The sequence below is a fragment of the Tamandua tetradactyla genome, chromosome 5 (genome assembly GCF_023851605.1).
Source record: "Tamandua tetradactyla isolate mTamTet1 chromosome 5, mTamTet1.pri, whole genome shotgun sequence".
In the NCBI taxonomy this organism is placed as follows: Eukaryota; Metazoa; Chordata; class Mammalia; order Pilosa; family Myrmecophagidae; genus Tamandua; species Tamandua tetradactyla.
This window is the reverse complement of record NC_135331.1, coordinates 52,749,027-52,772,786: the sequence shown is the minus strand read 5'-3', so window position 1 is coordinate 52,772,786 and position 23,760 is coordinate 52,749,027. Positions and strand designations below refer to the sequence as shown.

General features: G+C 35.5%; 1 protein-coding gene across 13 annotated transcripts in view; it reads right to left on the bottom strand.

Moving 5' to 3' along the window:
- The window catches only part of LEKR1 (leucine, glutamate and lysine rich 1), a 281,731-nt gene that overhangs the window by 25,268 nt on the left and 232,703 nt on the right, over positions 1-23,760 (bottom strand). For all 13 annotated transcript variants that reach the window (XM_077160861.1, XM_077160870.1, XM_077160863.1 and 10 more), the window contains 3 exons: positions 21,696-21,789; positions 11,327-11,479; positions 5,296-5,595 (listed from right to left, as the gene is read on the bottom strand). In XM_077160861.1, the coding sequence (XP_077016976.1) occupies positions 5,296-5,595; positions 11,327-11,479; positions 21,696-21,789 (547 nt within the window). The remainder of the gene's footprint in view (positions 1-5,295; positions 5,596-11,326; positions 11,480-21,695; positions 21,790-23,760) is intronic.

The following is a 23,760-nucleotide window of genomic DNA, read 5'->3' as shown; positions in this document are numbered from 1 at the left end:
CAAAAGATTTAGAATATTACATGAACTTAGTTGGCAAAGCAGCAGCAGGGTTTGAGAGGATTGACCCCTATTTTGAAAGAAGTTCTACTGTGGGTAAAATGCTATCAAATAACATTGCATACTACAGAGAAATCTTTTGTGAAAGGAAGAGTTAATCAATGTGGCAAACTTCATTGTTGTCATTTTTAAGAAAATGCCACCATCATACCAACTTCCAGCAACTACCACCCTGATCATTCAGCAGCCATCAACATCAAGTAGTCCCTTCACCAGCAAAAAGATAATGACTTGCTGGAGACTCAGATGATGGTTAGCATTTTTATCAATAAAGTATTTTTTTTACATAAGTATAGTATGTAGACATTTTTAAATCATTATAAATATAGGAAAAATAAGGAGGCAAGTTTCAGGTTTACCATTTTCTGAGAATCTTAACATATTGATGTAATTATCACAATCTAATTTTTTAATATGATATAAGTCATTATACCCTACAGAAATCCTATAATTTCTGCTACATTTATTCATATTTATTTTCTCTGTATTTCCAAGTCCATTCTTTGCTCTTCTGGTTTGTCAGTGTTGCACTATAGATTAGGTGATTGTAACAGACGGCTTTTCAGGTTTGGAGTCTGAGTCCCAATGTTAATTTTACTATCTGGCTTTTACATGGAAGATAGGACAGACTTGGGCTCAGGAACAGAATATTTTTACTATCCAGAGAGCAAGTTTCCCTGAAGGCTGATGGCTTTGAAAAAAAGCACAATAAAGGATTTTTAAATTAAGGTATGTACATTATTTTTTAGACATAATACTATTGCACATTTATTAGATTACAGTATAGTATAAGCATAACTTTAAAATGCACTGGGAAACCAAAAAAATCATGTGATTCACTTTATTGGAATATTCACTTTATTTCACTGTTTGGAACTACAATATCTTTGTGGTAGTGCTGTACTTATATTTATTTCTAGGGCACTGACATTTCATGAAATGTCTTCGTGAATGAAGTGCCTTTCAATATGCTGGCCACTTAGTGGACCCTTTTAATCTAGAAACGTATGTTTTTTAGCTCTTGGAAACACTCTTGGATTAGTTCCTTGAGAGTTTCCTCCTCTCCTTTTCTCTTTTCTCTCTTTATGGGACTCTTATTAGTGAGCTACTAGATATCCTAGGTTGATCCTCTAATTTTCTTTACTTCCTTCCACCTCTTGGCCTTTTATTTCTACTTTCTGGGAGATTTTTTCATTTTATATCATCTAACATAAATATTTCATTTTTTACTTTAGTTTTATATTTAATACTAATTCTTGTTCTTTTTTTTCATAGCCTCCTGTTTATGTTTCCTGGATGTAATATCTTTTTATGATATATATTCATGATACTTTTCTTTCTTAAATCTCTCTTTTGCTCTCTACTGAGTTCTTTTTGCTTTTATTTCCCTTTTTTTGGGGGGGGGGGGTCTCTTTACTATCAAATGTTTGGTGAACCTTGGCTATTCATGTTTAAGATGAGTCTCCAAAATGTTACTAAAGGCTCTGTGTACTTTGGTAAGGCTTAGTCATTTCATTGGGAGACCCTCAACTGTAAGTATCCACAGGTCTCTTCTTTTGAGCAGGTTCATATCTCCAAAAAGGGCTCTTCCAATTTCCTGGCTATGGATATGTAAGCCTGTTTATCTGGGTTCTGGGAAGTGAGTGGGTGAAAGGAACTGGATGGTCTCACCATTAAAAATAGAGACTTGCACTAGAATTTCTTGCCTTATCCCACACTCTGCTGTCCTCAGGTTCAAAGCCTCTTTCGTTCAGTTTTTCTAAAGAGTAAACCTCAGATGCCATGCCAGGATGGGAGGAGACGGTTTCTTGGGGGTTGGAGAGGGCATTTGAGGGTCTATCTGCTTCTTTCACAATTTTTCAAACAGTCCTGTTTTCTACCACATTCTTTTCTCCCTGTTTCAGAGGTATCTGAACCAATTTCAGAACCTTTCCAGTGTTGTGTTACATAATTAGATTTGTTCCTTTTTGGATGCCCCCACCCTTCTGCCTCCCACAGCATTAGGTTTCAATGTCATCTAGGCCGATAAGCCAGCTACCTCTCATCTTTCTTTCAGCTTCCCCAAATTTTGTTGACATTTTTTTCATCTAGTGTCGACTTCTCTCCTGTTCTTTTTGTCCTTATGGATTCATACATTTTAAAAATTAATTTACTGTCATTTTCATGGTATTTTGGAATGAAGCAGACATAAACATATATACTCATCTCTCCATGTTTAACCAGCATTCCTTTCTATTTTTTATTATCTTTCACCTTCAACAGATGGCTACAGGAGCAGGTAGAATTTAAAACTTCTGTCCCTTTGTTTTCTTTATCTATAGTCTTAAAAATCACAAAAATATTGAATTTTTTGTACTTATTTTCCTTTAGTGGTCATACACGAACTGTTTTTTGTTTGTTTGTTTTTTAATTTACCACCTTCTTCCTGTGGCTCACACCAAGGCCACCCTCAGCAGGGTGGTACTCTCTTGGTAAGACCTGCAGGGAACTAGTAGGAAGGAAAACTGGCAGCAAGAACCATGTGATCCATTTTAACCTGGCTTCAAATGGTGATGTCTTATTGCCCAATAAATCAACTTTCTTCTCTCACTTCCATTTTTTTTTATGTTCCAATTCTGTGTGTGTGTGTGTGTGTGTATGTGTGTATGTGTGTGTGTTCAGCATCCTTTTTCACATTTACATTTTCAACACAGTTTTATTTCCCATTTTCTTTCTTCTTACTGACCTGTACCTTTTCTTGCGGCTTTACCCTCCACTTTCTTGACCCTTGTTGTTTTTGTGGATGCTCTCCAATAATTTCTGCTCCACTTAGGAAAGTTTTTTTTTGTCTTCTCTTTAAAGGCCTGGGCTTTCTTCCTATTCTTGAGAATTTTCTTCATACAATTAAAAACAAAGTCCACTCACTCTGTGGCCACTTGAAAGAGAGCAGAACTTTCCACCCTTTAATTAGCCTCCTTATTAGACCATTAATTTATCTTCTTTCTAATGGGAAATTGTTCTCCACTTAAATGCAGTTTATTTCTCCACAATCTGAGAAATTTCAAGTATCTGGGGCACATGATTAAAAAAAAAAGTAGTGCTTTCTATTTTACATGCTACAACTTTCATTTTGTTTATTGGCTCATTTCCTTTTTTTATAAGAATATTCTAGACTTTGGCATGCTTAACTGAATTGGCTGGTTTTGGCATGGTAAAGCATCCTTGTTTACTCTTACAGTTCAGTTTTAATTATCTAATATTGAGATGGTATTTTGGTAACTTCTAGTAGTAAATTCAGTCTTTCCTCTCCCCCAAAAAAGAGTCTCACCTCCAAGCATATCCTTAATTAACTTTTATTTGGGAAAGGGTTGTTTCCTTCTACCTAGTAACAGTCCATGCTCATTTATATACCAACCCAGCGTTCTGTCTTTCAAAAACCCACATTTCAAAGTGGCTTCCTTTCAAAATCAATAAGGAATTTATTCCTTTCAAAATCAATAAATTCACTGTTCACTTTTCATCAAATTCCCCTGCTAAACTTACCTCCAAAGGTCCTGTGCTTGGCAGCCTCTAAAAGGCCCCCAATTATCTGCACCTGCTGATATCACATCCTTGTATCATCCTTTTACTTTGAGCGTGGGCTACACTTAATGATTCATTTGTAATGAACAGAATACAGCAGAAGCAAAGGGATGGCTCCTCTGAGGTTAGGTGACAAAAGAACTTGGCTTCTGTCTTGAATACCGTCTATTGCTCTCTCTCACGCACTCTTCTGTGCTTGCCCTGAGGGAAGGCAGCTGCCATGTGAGCTGTTCTATGGAGAACTTCATGTGGCAAGGAACTGAAGGATACTTCTGGCCAATAGCCAAGCACAGTACTGAGGCTTTCAGTCCAATACTCTGTGAAGGAATAAATCTTGATGATAACCACTTAAGTAAGCCTGGAAGCCAATCCTTCCCCAGCTGAGCCTTTAGATGAGGAGGAGCCTTAGAAGACACGCTGAGGGCCACTTCATGAGAGACCTTGTGTCAGAAGTACCCCACTAGGCCATGCTCAGATTTCTGACTCACAGAAACTGAGAAATAACAAGCGCCTATTGTTTTAAGCTGCTTTAAATTCTTTTTTGAGACCAGGGAATGGCAGTTGTCATTTCCAGGCATCTTGGCCTGGTGATGTTAAACACTAAGCCTGAGGTCAGGTTTCTTGGAAAAGAAAACATGTATAAAGGAGACTCCAATTTGAATCTTTGTTCCACCAAACTGTATTACTTTATGCAAGCTACTTAACCTCCTTGACTCATTCCTTATCTGTAACATGGAAGTAATTTCTACTTACGGGGTTGACTTAGGAATTATTCTCAATCCAGTACTCTGTTCATTCCATATTTTAATTTATATTTATAAGTTTGCTATAGGTTCACTTCATAATTATGATAATGACATAAACTTTATTTTGGGTGTTAATTTAAATATATTAAGAACATAGTTTATTTGATTGCTTACAATCAATACTTCTATCATTTTCCTTTTGTCAATAAAACCAGCAAAAATATTACTTCTCACTAGTATTCAAAATCTTCTTTCATTTGCTTTTATTTGCTATACTGCCATGAATGGAATCAAATTTTCTAGTCTGACATAAATTTGATGATTAGAGAACATATTAATTGCTTCACTCTTTTTAAATGAATTAGTAGTCAAGAAACAAGAATTTGTTAGAAAAAAGTTTTTCAAAGTATCTACTCAGTTTAAATAAAAATATTGTTAAAATAATCATGCATACATAAGAAGGAAGACCATCATGTGTAAATTATCTTACAAGTCTAGGCTGAAAGAAAAATAAAACCCTAAAGAAAAATTACATTTAAAATATATTGTTTAAACATTTTTTAGACTTAAGCAGCAAGTGACCAAAAAGTTTCTTCGGCAAAGATATAATGTAGAAACAAATAAGACATATAAATATATATAAAAATTCCTAGTCTTAGAAGTTTTAAATAGGCATTTGCAACACAGCAGAACTGGGCACTGAGGAAACCTTAGAGATTACATAGTCCAATGTGTTCATTTTACAGAAAAGGAATCCAGGTACAGGAGGCTAAATGACTGCCTAAAGACAGAGGCAGGATATGGTCCCGGTTCCCTAACAGTGCAGGACTCTCTCCATGACACCAAGCTGCCTCTCATGTTTTTGTTTGTTTGCTTTGGGAAAGAACATGCTCTTTTACTAATTGCAATGTTATTGTCATCAGTTTCCTACCTCTTCCTGGGACTGGTTAAATTGCTGCATCAGTTGTGTTTGTGCCAACATTACTCTCTCCAGTTCATCTGACTTTTGTTTCATTTCCTTCCTCAAATTCTCTGAAATGGAATCATTACTGTCACTTTCCTTCTTTAGGCGAGATTCAAATTCTGCAATCAAATTTTTAAGGTTTTTTATTTCTTTTTCCTTTGTCTCAGATTCTTCAGTATACTGGATATGGGATTCACGGAGTTTTTCTTCTAGAGCAGCCACTTCCAGCCTTAGATCTCTAGTGGAGCCTGCGATTAAGTCAGATATCTGTAAGATAAAACTTCTATTAGTTTGCAGGTAATAGTCTCTAGGTAATTATCTCTTTAAGTTTTTTTTTAAAGAAGGTTATTATACATAATCAGATAAAAACAAATCCTATGACATAGGTAGGCTTTAACATCTTCTTTTCTTTTTTTTTTTTTTGGAGGGGATCCCTGGATAAGATTTTCTTTTTAAAAGTTAACAATAAAACTTTTATTTTTACTAACTAAAAAAAGTATCACACTAATCATTTGGGCACCCTTGGAAGTATATAAATTTCTGTGACTGGATTGAGCTTCCAAAGGCAGCTTAAAACTTAACAAGTGGATCAGATGCTTGTTTGGACTCACCCTAGGATGGCTTTGGGACCTGGAGATGGCTGATGTTTGGGGTTGAAGTTAGGGGAGCACCACAGTTATACTCTACTAATACTAAAATTTAACATACATTATTTTTTCTTGTATATGATTACTGGGGGAAAGACCCACACCAATATCTTCTAGAGCAGAAGTTCTGCCTGATAGAACTTTCTGTAATGACGGAAGTATTCTGTGCTAGTCTTGCCACATATGGCTTTTGTCAGTGGTGTGCTGGTAAGTGTTTGATATCTGACTTTGCAAAGCAAAACAAAAAAAGGATAGGCTTGTGGCATGTGCTAATTTCCATAGTGTAAATACTCTCACTGTGCCACTTTGAACCTGCCAACATGACATCGCACGATAGAGTTGGGGAGAGAAGTTCCCTGATCAGCCCCCAGGAGTCAGGACTGGCTCGTGAGCACCTGCAATGTGGCTAACGTGGCTGAGGAACCAATTCTGTGACTCAGTTTGATTTTTGTGACTTTAAATAGCCACATATAGCTAGTGGCTTACTATATTGCACAGAGAAATTCTAAAGGATATCAAATGCTTTGAAAATACACTGCTTCTCAAGGTGGAATCTCTAGATAAAGAGATGAGAGAATAACCTGGGAAAGTTCTTCTTCATAGTCATGAACCATTTTAGAAGAGAAAAAACTGCTTGTTTTCCTGCTCCTTAAAAAACAGAATAAAGAATAGAAAACAAATCAGAAAGAGCAGAGACGCTTCTGATGAAATATAGTCTTATAATTTATTCTACAGATATTGTCATATTATAAATATTAGCACAACAAGAAACTAGGCCACAAAGAATCTGGAAAATATTTGTTGACCAAAGTTCCAAAGAGTCTGTGAACTATTACTTAAAAAGACTTAAGGACCCCAAATTTGTTTCAAATGTTCAATTTACATAAGGAATAACTGTTTATTATTAATAAATAATAATAATAGAATGAGGGAAATCTATTCCCTCATTAGTTAGTAGTTTTATAAATTTACATTTCATTATCTTTAATTAATCCAGGAAGGAAGATGGTCATTGCTAGGTCTGAACAGTGATTTCTGGCATCTGGGGTACAGTCAACACAGCAGGTTATCCTTGGGAGAGGAGGTTTACATCACAACAAACATATCCTGAATTTTTAAAAAGGTAGTCAACATTTAACAATCAGATTTTTCACTTATAAAATCTGAACTTCTGACTTCTCTTGAGAAGCTGCAACATTTGGGCAGCTGGGGCCTGTCTAAGCTGGTACTGAATTGCTGCTTCCTCTTTATCCAAATCTAGCTCTCCTGAGTTTACCCTGTCCCCACCACTCACACACAGTTTGCCTGTGCACTGAGACCTCTGCCTCCTGGTCTGTGGGTATTACTCTCTTGATCTCTTGTGTGAAAAATCCTCTCCATTGGTGTGTGCATTTGTTAAACGACTGTGCTGAAATACTAAAAAGACTGGTATTTCCTCAATTTTGGGAGGCCTAATGTGTGCTTGAAGGAATCATTTATCCCTGATTGTTCAAGAGATTTTCATATCTATTCTCATATTCTTAAATGCTACATTTCATCTAAAAATAGTTTTAATTTAAAAAAAAACCAGGAAGTATGACTTCTCAGAAATGGATTGGGTCTCATATTTTAAAAGTACTTTGTAATTCATTTATAAATTGTACAAAAAGGAGCTCTGTCACTTCCCAGATGAAAGCTTTACACAGTTACCTACAGTGTTTGCCACGTTTCCTTAATTGCGCCCCTTCCCTTCTCCCTAGGCCTTTAAATGATGAATGAATACTGCAATGTCCCATCATTTTTATGCTTAGGCATTCTTAAAAATGGTTTTCATTCTCTTTCAGTGGGGGTGGGCATCTGTCCACTATTTTGTTTTCCATCTAAAGGGAAAAGCATAGAAAGCCACAATACTCAAAACAACAAAAAGACAAACAAACCATTTGAAATATGGACAAAGAACTTCAATGGACATTTCTTCAAAGAAGATACATAAGTAGTCAATAAGCACACAAAAAGATGATCAGCATCATTAGTCATCAGGGAAATGCAAATCAAACCCTCAATGAGATATCATTTCACACCCACTAGGATAGCTATTATTTTAAAAACAGAAAATAACATGTATTGGCAAGGATGCAGAGAAATTGTATCCCTTGTACATTGTCGGAATGGAAAATGGCACAACCACTTAAAAAAAAAAAACCTGCTTGGCAATTCCTGCAAAACAAAGAATTACTATGATCTGATAAATTTCACTCTTAGATATATACCCTAAAGAACTGAAAAAGACACTCAGATACTTGTACACCAATGTTTATAGTATGATTTTTCACAATAACTAAAAAAGTGGAAACAACCCAAGTGTTCAGTGATAGATGAATAGATAAACAAAATGCGGTATATACATACAGTGGAATACTAGCCATAAAAAGGAATGGAGTTCTGATGGGGGAAAAGAAGTGTAATTAATAAAGTATCAGTGGCAGAGAGAGTTCAAATAGAGTCAAGAGGCTACTGTGGAGGCTGCTCTTACAAAAGCTTCAGATAGACCTTCTACCTAGCATAACCTGCCAACCCCCAACCAGGACCCTTCCAGTCAATCCTAAAGAACACCTAGGGCAATATATGAGATCCCACAGGGTTCCAGGCACTAGAGTAACTTGCCAGAAACCTACATCCGCCAGATGGGTCCCTGGTCCAGATAAGTCCTGAAACCTAGCCCAGTCTCTCCAGAACATCAGATAGTTCCATCTCCCTACCCTATATTAGTGACAGACCCTTCCAAAATATAAAAAATTTAGAATTGCCATAGCCCAAACAACCCCAATGAGAGGTATGGAAAGATCAAAGGTGATGGTGGAATTATGCATTGAAGATAGGACTTAACAAATGAATATGAATGCTGAATCATTCAAGTGATATCTCTTTTAGTCTCTAGTATTTTAGAGCAGCTAGAAGTAAAAACCTAAAATTGTGAAATTGTAACCCATGTCAAAGTCTGAAATATGTTCTCCAACTAATTGTGGTGCTGTGCTTAGAAATTTATAACTTTTTTTGTGTATATGTTATTGTTCACAAAAAAGAAGGAAAAAGAAGTCGATTGTGATGATAAAAAAATATTTAAGCCTTCTAGCCTCCTATATTCTGGAGCAGCTAGAAGGAAAAATATGAGAGGATCGTACGGTAGCCCATGACAAACCCTGGGATTTATTCCGTAACCACTTTTTGAAGAGTGCTTTGAAAACTATTGCTTTTTTTATTTCTTTTCTTTGCATGTTATACTATACAATAAAAAAAAGTTAAAAAAAAAAAAAAAGGAACAGAGTTCTGCATCTAGGCCATCAAATGTATAAATCTAGGAAACATCCTGAATGAAATAAGACAGGCACAAAAGGACAAAGTTTTATGATTCCACTTATATGAACTATTTAGAATAAGCAAATTCATAAAGACAGAAAGTGGATTACAGGACCAGAAGCTGGGGATAGGGGAGAATAAGGAGGTACTTCTTGATAGGTACAGAGTTTCTCTTTGGGGTCTTGAAAAAGTCTTGGTAGTGTGTGGTGGTAATGGTGGCACAACATTGTGAATGTACATAAAACCACTGAAGTGTACACTTAAGAATGGTTAAATGGAAAATGTTCGTGTTATATATTTGTTACCACTATAATAAATGAATGAATGAATGAATAAAGGAGGGAGGAAGGGAGGGAAAAAGGAAACAGTAGCAGTCTTTTGCCAAGGAAGAATTGCTAGTAAAGTAACACTAGGCCCTGGTCCAGCAACAAACTTGGGACTCGGAGGTTAGAAATTTGCTTCTTAGAGGGCCAGGACCAAGCTGACAACTAAAGGTTTTGTTATTGTTATTTATATATTAGTTTTTTTTTTTTAATTCTTTGAAGAGTATAGACGAATGAGAAAATGATCTTTTCTAATTCAGAAATGAAGGCAAACAGGTTCAGGTTGTTTTAAGTTTTGTGTAGAAAGGTGCCAATCTATTCTTAGATGTTTATATATTTTTAATATTGTTCTATATTTCATTGCTTTTATTTTAGAAAATAACGTCCCATTTTCAGGCTAGCTATATAATTTGAAGGAACCAGTGAAAAATGAAAAGTCAATCTCCCTTTCCTATGGGCCTGCTGCCCCAACCCAAGGACAGATGGCCTCCCCCAAGGGATTACAGCCTCGGCACTGACTCAAAACCAGGACTGGGTGGGCGAGGGGTTCCTGCCAGGTCACTAACCAAACATACCATGGCATAGCCAGACTGGGGGGATGGCTGCGGCTTTGCCCCACTCCGAGATGCCATGGGACACAAGCCTGACCCCCTCCTGGTGTCTGTGCTGAGGTCCTCATGAAAGGACCTCAAAACAAAGTTGTTTCCATGCTGAGGAGACCCTGAGCTGCCCAGATTAAGGGGCAAGTCTTATCTCTCAGGTCACGAATGAGGAGAGGAAGGCTTCTAAGCTCCGGCATATGCTTAATTTTCCCAAGCAGACTTCATTTACAAAACATAAAATTAAAGATAATATTATTAAGAATTTCTAGATAGCATCTGCAAAGCATTAAAACCCCAAGTGCAAGGCCTCTCTGATGGTGCAGCCCTGCGTGACTGCACTGGTCTCATGCCCAGATAGCAGCCCTGGCCAATTTTTCACTAGTGTGATAGCTCTGCCATAGCTCCTGCACACCAAAGCAGATGACTTTAGGTCTCGTTTGACACTTAATTTATACAGCTTTTCAATTAATTTATTCAAAATTTGTTTTCCTTGCTGGGTTTTGATTATAGGAAACAAATAAAATGGGAATAGGAATTAGCTAGTTTCCTTGGCTGGTTTTAAAAAACAACAAACCACCATACTCTGCATCTATAAAAAAAAAAGAGCAAAAGGGAAACATTAAAAAAAAAACTTAAATTATGCTCAGGACACATTGTTTAAGAAATTAGGGTGGTGTGGAATACACTTAAAGATATTTCCCTTAGTTAAAAAATGTTTAGAATTGAAAATATTTGCAATTAAAGGGGATAAAATTTTGCTGGGAAAAATTTAATTACATAAAACACCTCATAATCTTTTTCTACGTTGGATATTTTAGATGTTGCAATATCTAGCCATGTTAGTAATCAGTTATATAATTTATACTGCTGCTACAAGTAAGTTTATTTTAGTAGGAAAATCCATATATAATTGGACTACATGCGTATATAATTTATTTCAGTTATCCATTTTGAAGAATAGTCAAAGTATTTTAACTACATGTCTAAGGCCAAGGCACAGTGCCTATGTGGTAGCATTCTTAGAAAAATAACCAACCTCTATAGATTGGCCATGGCAATTTAAATAATGATGATCATCAAAATGACAGACCTTCATTCGTAGTTCTTCTTGTTCTTTCTGACACTTTTGGATTATTTCTTGGTGTTTTTCCTTTTCAATATCAAGTTCCAGTTTAGCTTCTTCCTTAAAGAGAAGAGCTTGCTCCTGAAATTCAACTAAATGTCGGGCTCTTTCAGTTTCAATCTAGAAAACAGCATTTAACACACAGGTATGAAGCCATTTTACTTTAAATTAAGTGCATTAACCTTATTTTCAGACTCTGATATTTATATATTAAAGAATTTTTAAAAATTTGCTCAGACCTTGGGCCAGAAAAATTGATACTGGGCCAAATATCCTATAACCTTTTGAAGACTGTATATATGATATTTCATTTATATGGACTCTAAATAAATTTATTCAAAATTTGTTTTCCCTGCTGGGTCTTGATTATAGGAAGCAAATAAAATGGGAATGAGAAAAAGGAAGGTGATGGGAATTAGCTAGTTTCCTAGTAAGGAATTTAGGACTTTTTATTATGACAGTTTCTAGAAATGCTAAAAGCTGTGACATAAGTACCTTCATGTTATATACAGAACATTTATACTGTAAGCTTAGTCCTTGCCAACAACCCTATAAGAAAAGAAAAAGATTTTGAGGCCCTTAGTTAGGGTTAAGTTTTGCTGAAAATTCAGATGGGATACCAAGCATAAATGCTGATTTTCTCAAGTGGTACTTTCCTGAGGGAAGTCATAGAAAGTTTGGATTCACAGACTGTTATTTCAGTGAGATTAAGGCTGGAAGAATGATCAAAGGAAAGCATAGTCAGTGATGCCTATATCCATATTTTGACTCAGAACTACAGTGCTAGAAGAGAACATACACATCCCCTAGTTCACTCTCTCAAGCTTCCGTGAACTGTGCAAAGAATAAACAAGGGCTTTCAATTCAACTGGAGTTGAGTTTAAATACTGGCTCTAAATCTTGGTTCTGCCACTAGTTGTGTGATCTTAAATTTGGAACCATAACCTCTCTTGATCTTTGTAAAGTGGGATCGTACACAGTTTCTTTAGGGATCATTATGAGGATTAAGTGAAATGAAGCAAGTATATAAAGCTGTAGCATGAGTCAGAATTCAAGTCAGTGGAGATTACCTCTATGCTCTGATCCTCCAGCCTGTACTGCAGAATCTGCACCAAAATGATTGTCTGCTCTGTGCCTCAACACCTCCAGAAATCATAACTTACTCCCTTCCCCAGCAGGCATTCCCATTTCAGACAGCTGTAAGCATTAGGCAGTTTTTCCTTTAGCGGGGCCAACATCTCTCCCACTGTGGTTTTAAAGTATTGGTTTTGGCTCTGCTTACTGGAGCAATAGATAGAACAAACCTACAAGTACCAGAGTCACTGAGGCCTGGGAGTTAATCTGGTGAGATTAGAGAAGGGATTCCAGTGACAGGCTGGCTCTAGACATACACAGTGCCATGATTAGAAATTGTAAGAAGAGGTAAGTGCAAGGTAAATTGGGAGGAAAACTGTTGAAAGTGAATAACTGTGAGTTTGTGATTACGGCCACTTAGAGAAGGACAGAAGTCAACCCAAATTTCTCAAGGGAAGCCTAAGGAAAGTGAAAGTTTACTTGAAGAGTTTACAGGAAGCCCATTAAATATAAAGTAGAAAGATGATTAGCCTCAATGTGGAGTCTATTCGGCTTATTGCACTGGGTGTAGGATGGAGTATTTTCCCCAAGGCAAAATCATAATGTTCATATTCAATGTAAGGAGTTATTTTGTCTCTCCCAAAGTAAATTTCTGGAAGGTTTGGAAAAAAGCCTACTGATTAGTCTTTCAGAAACATTGTAGAGTTGTTTAGATGTTTGTCTCTCAGACGGATGGAGAAAAGGACAGCCTCTGGAGCACTCACAATAAGGAACAGATTCTCTTCTGAATTCCAGACATTTATATCCAACTGCTTCCTGGCCATTTAGATGTCTCACAGGTGTCTCAAATAAAATGATACAGAAATCTTGATACATCCTCCTCTGCAAAAGCTTGTTCCTTCTCCAGCCCTCTCCATCTCAGGATGGGATACACACAGAAGAGTGTTCTTTACAAAATATTAATTGGATTCTTTTATTTCCTTTCAGCAGTTCCTCAGTGCATTAGTATAAAATTAAGACTTGTGTTACAAGAACTTCCACTAGGCCATCACCAGGCAACTTTGTGTGAATTAACAAAGCACCCGTTCCTTAGAGGAACATGGTCTCAGGCCAGGGCACAGGACTTGATGAGCAGAACACAGGCTGAATTCCAGCTCTCTTGACTCCATTAATTTGTGTTCTTGGTCAGGGTACAATCTGAACACCATATGGGGCAACCCTAGACTCCTCCCTCCCTACTTCCACCACTTTCCCCTTTGATCACTGTGCTTCAGCCACACTGGCATAGATAAGTCAAGAACACATGAAAGAAGGAAATCAAATCCAAAACATTTGGAAAAGTTGGAAGGTACAACTTTAAGAGTTAATAATCCACAAGATGCCTTGCCAGTATAAAAACAAAAACGAAGCAAACATTTCTTGAGAAGCTCAAGAAAAAAATGTGCGTGCTGAGGTACTAAAATATCAAGTATTCAAAAAAATCCCTTGTGTGATTAATTGGCAGAGTCAAATAGTTATTTTAGGACAAAAAGATATCTTTCCAAATATGGGACTGAGAACAAGAATGTACACAAAGTATGTGGGACAGGGCAAATGTAAATTAGATGACAGAGGCGTTTAGAGGGACTTTTTAAAAAGAAGTTCTTTAAATTTATTATGAGGAAGAGGTCATTTAGGAAATCAACAGCATCCCTTGATGAAGATGAAACAAAGAAAGCATTCAGGAAAGAAAAGGGGATAGCTGACAGCTTGACTGTGCTGAACGTTCTGTTCTGAGTCAGAATGCAAAGAGACCTTCGTATTTACCCCTGGACTGTTCCATGAAAGGAACTATTGTAGATAACGAGAAAATAGGCTGGAAGGAAAGGGGGAATGGAGGGAAGGAAAGAAATAGCATCATGGATAGAAGAGAAAGGAGTGATTAATAGTTATTGGTTTGGTTTTTAAGTCACCCAGCCAGAGAAAGAGAAGCACAAGTGATGAGCTTCAGATGGGATTTTCCTTTAGGGAAGCTGAAATGGGATGTTAAGAGCCAGCTAAATGTGTTGGTGCTGTAGCACAAAAATGAGACTGCTGGTCCTTTCAGATCTGATTAGTTTAAGCAAAACGATGAGATCACAAACACAATGATTTGCTTAAGGCAGTATATTATTTGCCATTGAGAAGATGAATTTATGCCAAATTATCATTTATCCCAAATTATCATGTTTATGTTTTTCACAGACTGATAGGAGCTGTTAATTTAAAATATCTTAGATGGCAGAACTTATATTTATGCAAAATAAATTTGATGATGGTGCACATATAAAGCATGAGCTATTTTTATAATAACTAATAGTAAATTCAATAATCCGGGGGAAATTCTGATTTCTAAAAGAAGAGTATTAATAGTATATGAGCGCAATAGTATATAAAATAAAATCAGTTATAATCTGAGTACAGTTTCAGGATTTTAATTCCTTTTGATTTTTATTTATCTATATCCTTCTCTTGCTCAAACTTTATCTGCTTGATGAAGATTGCCTTGATGACACCAGCACTTTCTGAGCATGTTCTTCTATAATTCCTTGTGTATTTGTAATTGAAATACATAATCAGTATTTTGTAATAACTGTGTGTAATACTGACATGCAAAATACTGTCTTTTCACCATTTTCCATGTGAGACCTTTGTGGCTGATTTTGATAGGAACATTTTTTAACTCTCTATGGAGCCAATCACCATAATATAAAATAATCATGTATTATTCAATGATCTTTTTAAAAACAATGGGAATTTCAGATGTCAAAAGTAGGAATCCAATAATTGGTTTATATATTTTTATGCATATATCATTTTTGAAAACTTATCTCCTAAAGATAAATTATACTGTTTTCCAAAAGTTAAAAACAAATACTAGGGGGTGGGCTGCAGTGGCTCAGCAGGCAGAGTTCTCGCCTGCCATGCCGGAGACCTGGATTCAATTCCTGGTGCCTGTCTGTGCAAAAAAACAAAACAAAACAAATATTAGGGGTTGCACTGGTGGTTCAGTGGTTAGAATGCCTACCTTTCAAGCAGGAGGTCTGGGTTTGATTCCCTGACCATGCAACCAAAACAAAACAAAAAAATAAATACTAGGGAGTACAAGGGTGGTTCAGTGGTGGAATTCTCGCCTGCCATGCAGGAGACCCAGATTCGATTCCCGGTGCGTGCACTTCCCCCAAAACAAACAAACAAGCAAAACAAACATACAAAAATTCAATGGTGCTGCAATCACATGGAAAAATAAATGAAATGTGACCCCACCATGCAGAATACAAAAAACAAAAAAACAAATCCTGTTTGGAAGCTAACACTTCAGATTATTTCTGAATTAACTACTGAATATATTATAAAGATATATGAATATTCAAATACATAGAATTTGTAGTAAAAAGACCAATGCTAAGGAATCAGAATATGTAGGCTGCAGATCAAGTCCTGCCAAGAACTATGTGAACGTAGGAAGGAAGGAGAGCATATTTGTTCTCTCTAAATGAGTACTTGATACAAACTAGTGCTGTAGGGCAAGGATGCTTTTCATATAACTCAAATTCTTACCAAAAAACTAGTAAGAAGCTATAATAAATATAATTATTGTTTCCATTGTCTAGATTAAGAAATAGGCTCAGAGAGGTTAAACAACCCACTGAGCTACTACGAGGTGAAGAGGGAGCGCACACCCAGATGGTTCTGGTGGACAGTACCTTAGCCTGATTAATTACTCCTCTTATGTCCACACAACTTAGTGGCTAAGGCTCTGGACTTTATTTAGTTTCCAAATATTAAGATATTTTCCAGAAGTACTTCTGTTAATGATTTCTAGTTTAATTCCACTGTGGTCAGAGATAATACTTTGTATGATCTGAATCCATTCATATTTATTTAGACTTACTTATGGCTCAGAATATGGTCCATTTTGGTAAATGTTCTATATGCACTTGAGTAGAATGTGCATTCTGCCCTTGTAAAGTTCTATAACTCTTGGAGAGTTCTATAAATATAAATTAAGTCAAGTTTGCTAATTGATATTTTCCAAGTTTTCTACTTTTCTATTAGTATTGAGACAGGGCTATTGACATCTCCAGCTCTAATTGTGGATCTGTCCATTTCTCCTTGGAGTTCTAGCTTTTTTTTTTTTTGGCATGTGCCAGTCTGGGAATTGAAGCTGGGGCTCTCACATATCAGGCGAGAATTTTACCACTGAGCTATCCTTGCAGTGCTCTCTATCAGCTTTTACTTCATGTATTTTTAAGCTCTGTTATTAGGCATATTAAAAAAAATAAAATGGGCATCTGCACTGGCATTGTTGGGAGTGACCCATTTCTTAAAAATGGTAGGGCATTTCTAGATGATAAAATTGACTATAAGTTGAGAGCTACACTGGAGGTCACTCTTATCCTTACTTCAGTTAGATGTTGTTACCTATCATAACTTGCCAAACCCCAACCAAAACCATTCCTGCCAAACCTACAGAATACCTAGGGCATTGTATAAGATTCTACAAAGGTTCCATGTACTAGGGTAACTTTCCAAAACCTACAACCTCTAGATGGACCATATAAGTCCTGAAATGCAAAGAGACCAGACTTTCCAGAGCATCAAGTAGCTCTATTTCCCTATCCTATATTATTGACAGCCCCTTCCAATGTGAAAAAGTTAGAATGGGCATAGCCCATTCTCTCCTAAAGAGTGGAATAAAGATCAAAGGTGATGGTGGAGTAGAAGGTTGGGTTTAACAAATGAATACGAGTGCTGAATCACTATACTGATATTTCTTTTAGTCTCTAGTACCTTAAAGCAGAATAGAAATAAAAACCTAAAACTGTGGAATTGTAACTCATACCAAACTCTGAAATCTGTTCTACAACTGATTGTTGCGGTGTTCTTTGAAATTTATTGCCTTTATGTATATATGTTATTTAGAGAGTAGGAGGAATATAACAGAGAAAATAGGATTTAATAAATGAGTATGACTGCTGAATTATTTTATTGATATTTCTGATGGTCTCCAGTGTCTTGAAGCAGCTAGAAGAAAAAATGAAAAATTGTGGAATTGTAACCCATACCAAATTTTGAAATCTGTTCTATAACTACTTGCTAAAATGTACTTGGAAATGTATTGCTTTGGGGTATATATGTTATATTTCACAATTTAAAAAGAATAAAAAATTGACTATTAGGACAGGATTTTCCAAGAAAGTGGAAGATTCTTGATAAAGTTGCAATTTGAGCAACATTTAGTGATAAGCTGGTCTCAGTCTGGTAGGAACAGACTATAAAAAATGGACAAACATACTATAACCAATGTTGCACCCTACTTTGTAAGACTCTCCTATGTAAAGAACTTAAATGTCAACCAATCATAACTTCCCACTTGAAAATCTCCTAATTGCTTGTATAAGCTGCTGTAACTCACTTGCCATTTTGAGATTCACTCTGACTTCCCTGGTTTGAGATCTCTCTATATGAGCAGTTTCTATTTCAATAAACCTACAGCTCTGATTATATTGGTGGGTTTGTTGGGTTTGTTGGTTTGACAAATACAGAAACATTTAGGATTTTATTAAATTATCTTCTTTTATCCTTGGTAATAGTCTAAATATTCTGAAATCTACTGTGTCAGATAGTGATATAGCTATTCCAGCTTTCTTTTGATTAGTATTAGCAAGTATCTTTTCCCATTCTTTTATTTTTAATGTATTTTTATTTTTTAAAGTTCATTTCTCATAGGCAGCATATATTAGGGTCTTGCATTTTTATCTAGTATGACAATCTCTACCTTACAATGGGGATGTTTAGAGCAAGACTTGGCAAACAGGCTAAATTTAGCCAATAGGCTAAATTCAGTCATGCCTACTCATTTAAATTTTTTCTATGGATTTTTTTAAACATTACCATCACAGCTGAGTGATTGTGACAGAGACTGTATGGACCACTAAGCTGAAAATATTTACTAATTGGCCCTTTATAGAAAAAGTTTGCTGACCCCTGGTTTGGACCATTTACATTGAGTGTGATAATTGATATGGTTAACTTTAAATGTACTATCTCTATGTGTCTTCTATTTATCCTATCTCATCTTTTTTATCCCTTTCTCATTTTCTGTCTTCTTTGGATTATTCTTTTTAATTCAATTTTATTTCCTTTGCTAGCTTATTAGCTATAAATCTGTTTGTTTTCTTATTTTTTTTTTGCATCGCTGTAGGGTTTATAGAATATATCTCTAACTTAATAAAGCTTACCTTCTAGTGACATATCATTCATATATTGTAGAAAAATCTCACAATAGTATACTTTCATTTTCTCTTCTCTCAGCCTTTGTGCTATTGTCACATAATTTGTTTCTACATATGTCGTTAACCTCATATTAGATTGTTGTTATTTTTGTTTATGTATTCCCATCCAGTATAATTTTCTTCTGACTGAAAGAGATCTTTTAGCTTTTCTTATACTGTGGATCAGCTGGTGATAAATTCTATCAATGTCTGTATTTCTGGAAAAGTCTTTATTTCACTCTCAGTTTTTAAAACTTTTTTTATTGTGAAATTTAACATATATACAAAAAAAAAAACAATAGATTTCCAGGTACATTTTAACAAGTAGCTATAGAATAGATTTTAAAGTTTGGTATGTCACCCTCATTTTTGCTTACAATTTTTGAATTGAATAGTAACAACATAATGCATTTGGAACCAATTTTAGAAGTTCAACATGCACATTAATTTGCTTTCTTCACATATAAAGCAATACTTGAAATAAAAATCTGTGACAATTAGTAAATATGCAGTTATTTTTAAACATGCCATCTTTGTTGCATAGCAACTACTGATTCTATTATGTGCCTTTTGCATACTCTAAAATAATTAAGCACAGGCACAAATTGCTATGCACTTTTTTAAATGTTAAAAGCATTTAAGTTATGAAGTTTATCTTAATATGTGTATTATATATTTGTAAAGAGAACATTTCATTCCTACGCAAAGGCACAGTGACCCAAGAAAGAAATGACAATGTCATATTAGCAATCCTCCTTTTTCATGAGAGGACTTTAAGGGAACTTTTATTCATATCTCAGTAGCTAACATAGCCAAGACATAATTATCAATCCTTGGCTTTACTGGTCCAGATCTTGATTTACTGCGAAGCTAAATGATGCCATTTATTAACAAAAGTCATGTTCTCTATACAAAATGAGGTGTCCATTTATACTACAGAAAATTATGCATGCCAAAATACATCAAATTATTTATTTATTAGAAAGTTATCATGGTCTGCATAAAATGTGTAGCATCTTATATAGATTTATTTTCATTGTCAAATTAACAGCATTAAAGAAAAACATAATACTTTTATATGGTCAGATGCTAACACTAACATATGCTGCCTGTTCATGTCAGCACCTGGGGAGCAGGGTAGAGTGAGCAGGAGTTGTAGAGTGGAAGTTGAACACAGAGACCTCTTGTCCTGTTACGTATATTTGAAAACACTTAGTGGGGTTTGAATGTAGAGTTGGGGAAATTCTACACAAGGCAAGGCTGGAAAACTCACTATATTAGTCTAAGAGAAGGAGCTCAGTAGCGTGAAAGAAGGGAGGAATCAGTGAATCTCTGTCCACCTTAATCGTATCAGTGAAATTTCTGAGTTAAAAGATGAGAACGTTATAATATCTCTTGGTACACATTGCCAAACTATTCTACAAAGGATTGCTTTAATTTGCAGCCCCTTGAAAAATAAATATTGGAGACTACCTTACTGGATCTTCATCATATTACAAAAACTATTCTATCATTGCATGGAATGAAGAATAATCTTTATTATGATAATTTGTATATTTTTTATTATAGTTGGGTTGAACATTTCAGCTTCTTTTTGAATTTTTAAACATAGATTGGTAAGGATGGGGGAAGTAAACAAGAGCAAACCAGCTGATTGATTACACGATTGAGGCTAATAAAAATTAGGATTAAGGAAGTATGGGCCTTAGAGAAGAAAGAAAAGAGAAGGCTTGTGTAATAAAACAAAACAAGATGAGACATTTACAGTAATTTTAGTATATATTCTCAAATTTTCATTTCTGTCCACATGGAACTGTTGTTATAGTGATCTTTTTTTGTCACAGCCTACATGTGCACACTGAGGGACAAGGGAAGGGGAACTGATTTACAGATGGCTAGTATTGGCTAAGGATAGTTTATTGTTTGAAAATTAGAAATGAAAGTGATGAATTTAGTCTTGACCTAAGCCAGAAAAAAAAAGGGCTTCAATTTGGTGGCTGGCAGAGTGGGGCTTTCAGGTGGAGATGTTAGTTTGAAGGTGGCCTAAGCTTGTTGCTTGGGGTTACAAGTTATAAGGTCCAGTACCCAAAGAGAAGAATCTGTTAATCTAACAGCTTGTCTGTTAAACATTCTGAATTTCAGTTTCTAGCTCCAGTTCTAGAAAGAAGTTTAAGGCATAATCAGAAAACCAAAGCAGAAGATTAGTGCTAGGAATAGATACTTGTTGGGGAAGAGAAGGAATTGGGGACAGCTCTGGCTCAGTGTGCAGATTAGGGCCCAGGGATCATTTCGAGGGAATACTGGAAGTTTATGGCAGGGAAATGATGGCTAATACCTCAATGACTAAAGCTGTTCACAGCCTGGGAAAGAAGGGACTCATAATTTAAATTATTTTGTATTCTTTTAAAATTATGAAAATAATACATATTCATCATTGAAATGTGGAAAAATATTAAAAAGTCCAAAGACAAAACTCAATACATTTATTTTCTTTGAAAATTGTAGCCAGAAAGCTAAATTCTTATTCATTTTTTTTTCACCAGGGTAAATATGTCAAATGTTCATAATTCAATAATTTTGCTACTTTACATTCTCTAACAGTATTTTCTTAAAAGTAGAGAAGTTGTAAGAATTAATATTTCCCTGTTTTTTAGAATGCAGCCTCTGCCAGTTTATGAGAAAAAATTAAATATTTAAAAGTAAAATTATGCTTTTGGAAGAGAACCAAGAGCTATTTTAATCTTACAAGATTTCAGATTCTAATCTCATCTTTTTATTTCCCATTATGTCATCTAACATTTTGGAAAACACACATATCATAAGCATATTTGGTTTAGGAAATTCCAAAGGAATCAAAAGTTGTAGATAGAAGCAAATAAATCTTTCTGGGATATGGTTTTTGGCAAATGGAGAGAACTTAAAATAGCAAATAAGATAAATGCTGACAAAAGCCACATTATTATTACCTTCTCCCTCCAGTTATCATCACTCAGCAGCTTCTGTCTAACAGTTTCCTGCAACTGCTCAATGCTTTTCTGATGTGAAATCAGCATCAAGTCCCTGAAAACCATAAGCCCAATAAATGAGTCAAAACTCACCTTAACACTTTTCCTAAATTATAGTTCCTGGCTCAGAGATTATTATTATTGTTATTATACTATTATTATTTCACAACATATTCTGTATATGCTCTGTAGCAATATAAATACTGCTATTAAATAACATTTTAACTATTAATAGCAATTTACAAATATTTTCTCAGGCTTAATTTTTGCTTAACAAGTAACAAATTATTATTTTTGCACAAAATAGTAACAGCATATGTGGAGTCACCAATACAGGAAAAGTTATAAGTTGTGGTTCAAAATGCTGTGACTAAATTCTAACACCAGACAATATTTTGTTTCTTAAAAAGAAAAATATGTTGGGATATACCATAAAATCAATAAATGGTTAATGGATCCTGCTGGATTAATTTTTCTTTTATTTATCTCAAATACTGACAGGAACAAAACAAACCAAGCAGAGGGTAAATGTCAGGGATGTGATAGGGTACAAAAAACATTAGAAACTAAAAGAAAATATAAAGAATGCATTAATCTTTTAATCCACATGTGCCAGTTTGAAAGGATTATGTACCCTAGAATAGCCTGGTTTAATCCTGATCCAATCTTGTAGGGGCAGCCTTTTCTTTTAACCCCTATTCATCATTTTAGGTTAGAAACTTGATTAGATTATCTCCATGGAGATGTGATTCACCTAACTGTGGGTATTAATTAGAGGCAGATGTGACTCCACCCATTCCAGGTGGGTCTTGATCAGTTTACCAGAATCCTTTAAAAAAGAAACATATTGGATAGAGCCCCTTTCAGAGTCACAAGAACCATGCAGCCCATGTAGCCAGAGACCTTTGGAGATGAAGAAGGAAAACGCCCCTGGGGCAGCTTCATGAAACAAGAAGCCTGGAGAGAAAGCTAGCAGATATCGCCATGTGCCTTTCCAGTTGAGAGAAAAACCCTGAACATGGCCTTCTTGAATCAAGGTATCTTTCCCTGGATGTCTTAGATTGGACATTTCCATATCCTTGCTTTTATTGGAACATTTTCATAGCCTTAGAACTATAAACTTGCAACTTAATAAATTCCCCCTTTTAAAAGCCATTCAGTTTCTGGTATATTGCGTTCCAGCAGCTAACAAACTAGAACACCGCATCAACTGATTTTAAGCTTAGTGTGTGTTATCCTTTGGATGGAAGTAAGGGCAGGAGATTCTTGAGAAAATTTCACAGGGGCACGAAATTAAAATCTTTGAATGAAGATCACTAGAAGTGGCAAAAGCATGACTTGTTGATCAGAGCTCTATCTCCCTTCCATAATTACCATGATTTTCTCATTTTCTGTGTATATGAATCATCTCCATTCCTTATTTCTCTTTCTATTCTGTTTGCTTTCCATCACAACTATCTTCCTTTTAGCTCTGCTCTCTTCTCTCAAATTTGTTACTTTCATTTACAACTGCCTATTGGACATCTCACTCTAATGACCAATTAACACCTCAGATTTCACACATCAAAAATCAAAATCACCATCATCTCCTCCTTGTCTTTCCTCCTAACTTCTGAAAATCATCAACAGCCCCTTTAGCTTGAAACCCCTGAGGCATCTCTGACCCTTCCTTCTCCCAGTCCTACCACATCCATTCAATAATAAACTCTATATATTCTGCTTCCTCATGTCCCTCAAGCTATTTCTTCCCTTCTTTTCACACTACTAACAGACTTGTTAAGGTTCTTTACTTTATCTCCCACCTACAGTATTGTAATAGTTTTTGATTCTTTCTCTTGAATCTCTATTCTAGTCTCATTTTACAATATTATTATTTTTTCCCTCAATAAAAATAATGCCTATATTTATAGACCAGAATATTTTAAGGACACAAACATAAGAATAAACATTTGACTTGGTAACCCAGTTTATGAATACTATTTGCAGGAATCCTATTTGGGAAAAAAAAAACTAGACTTCCCTTTCC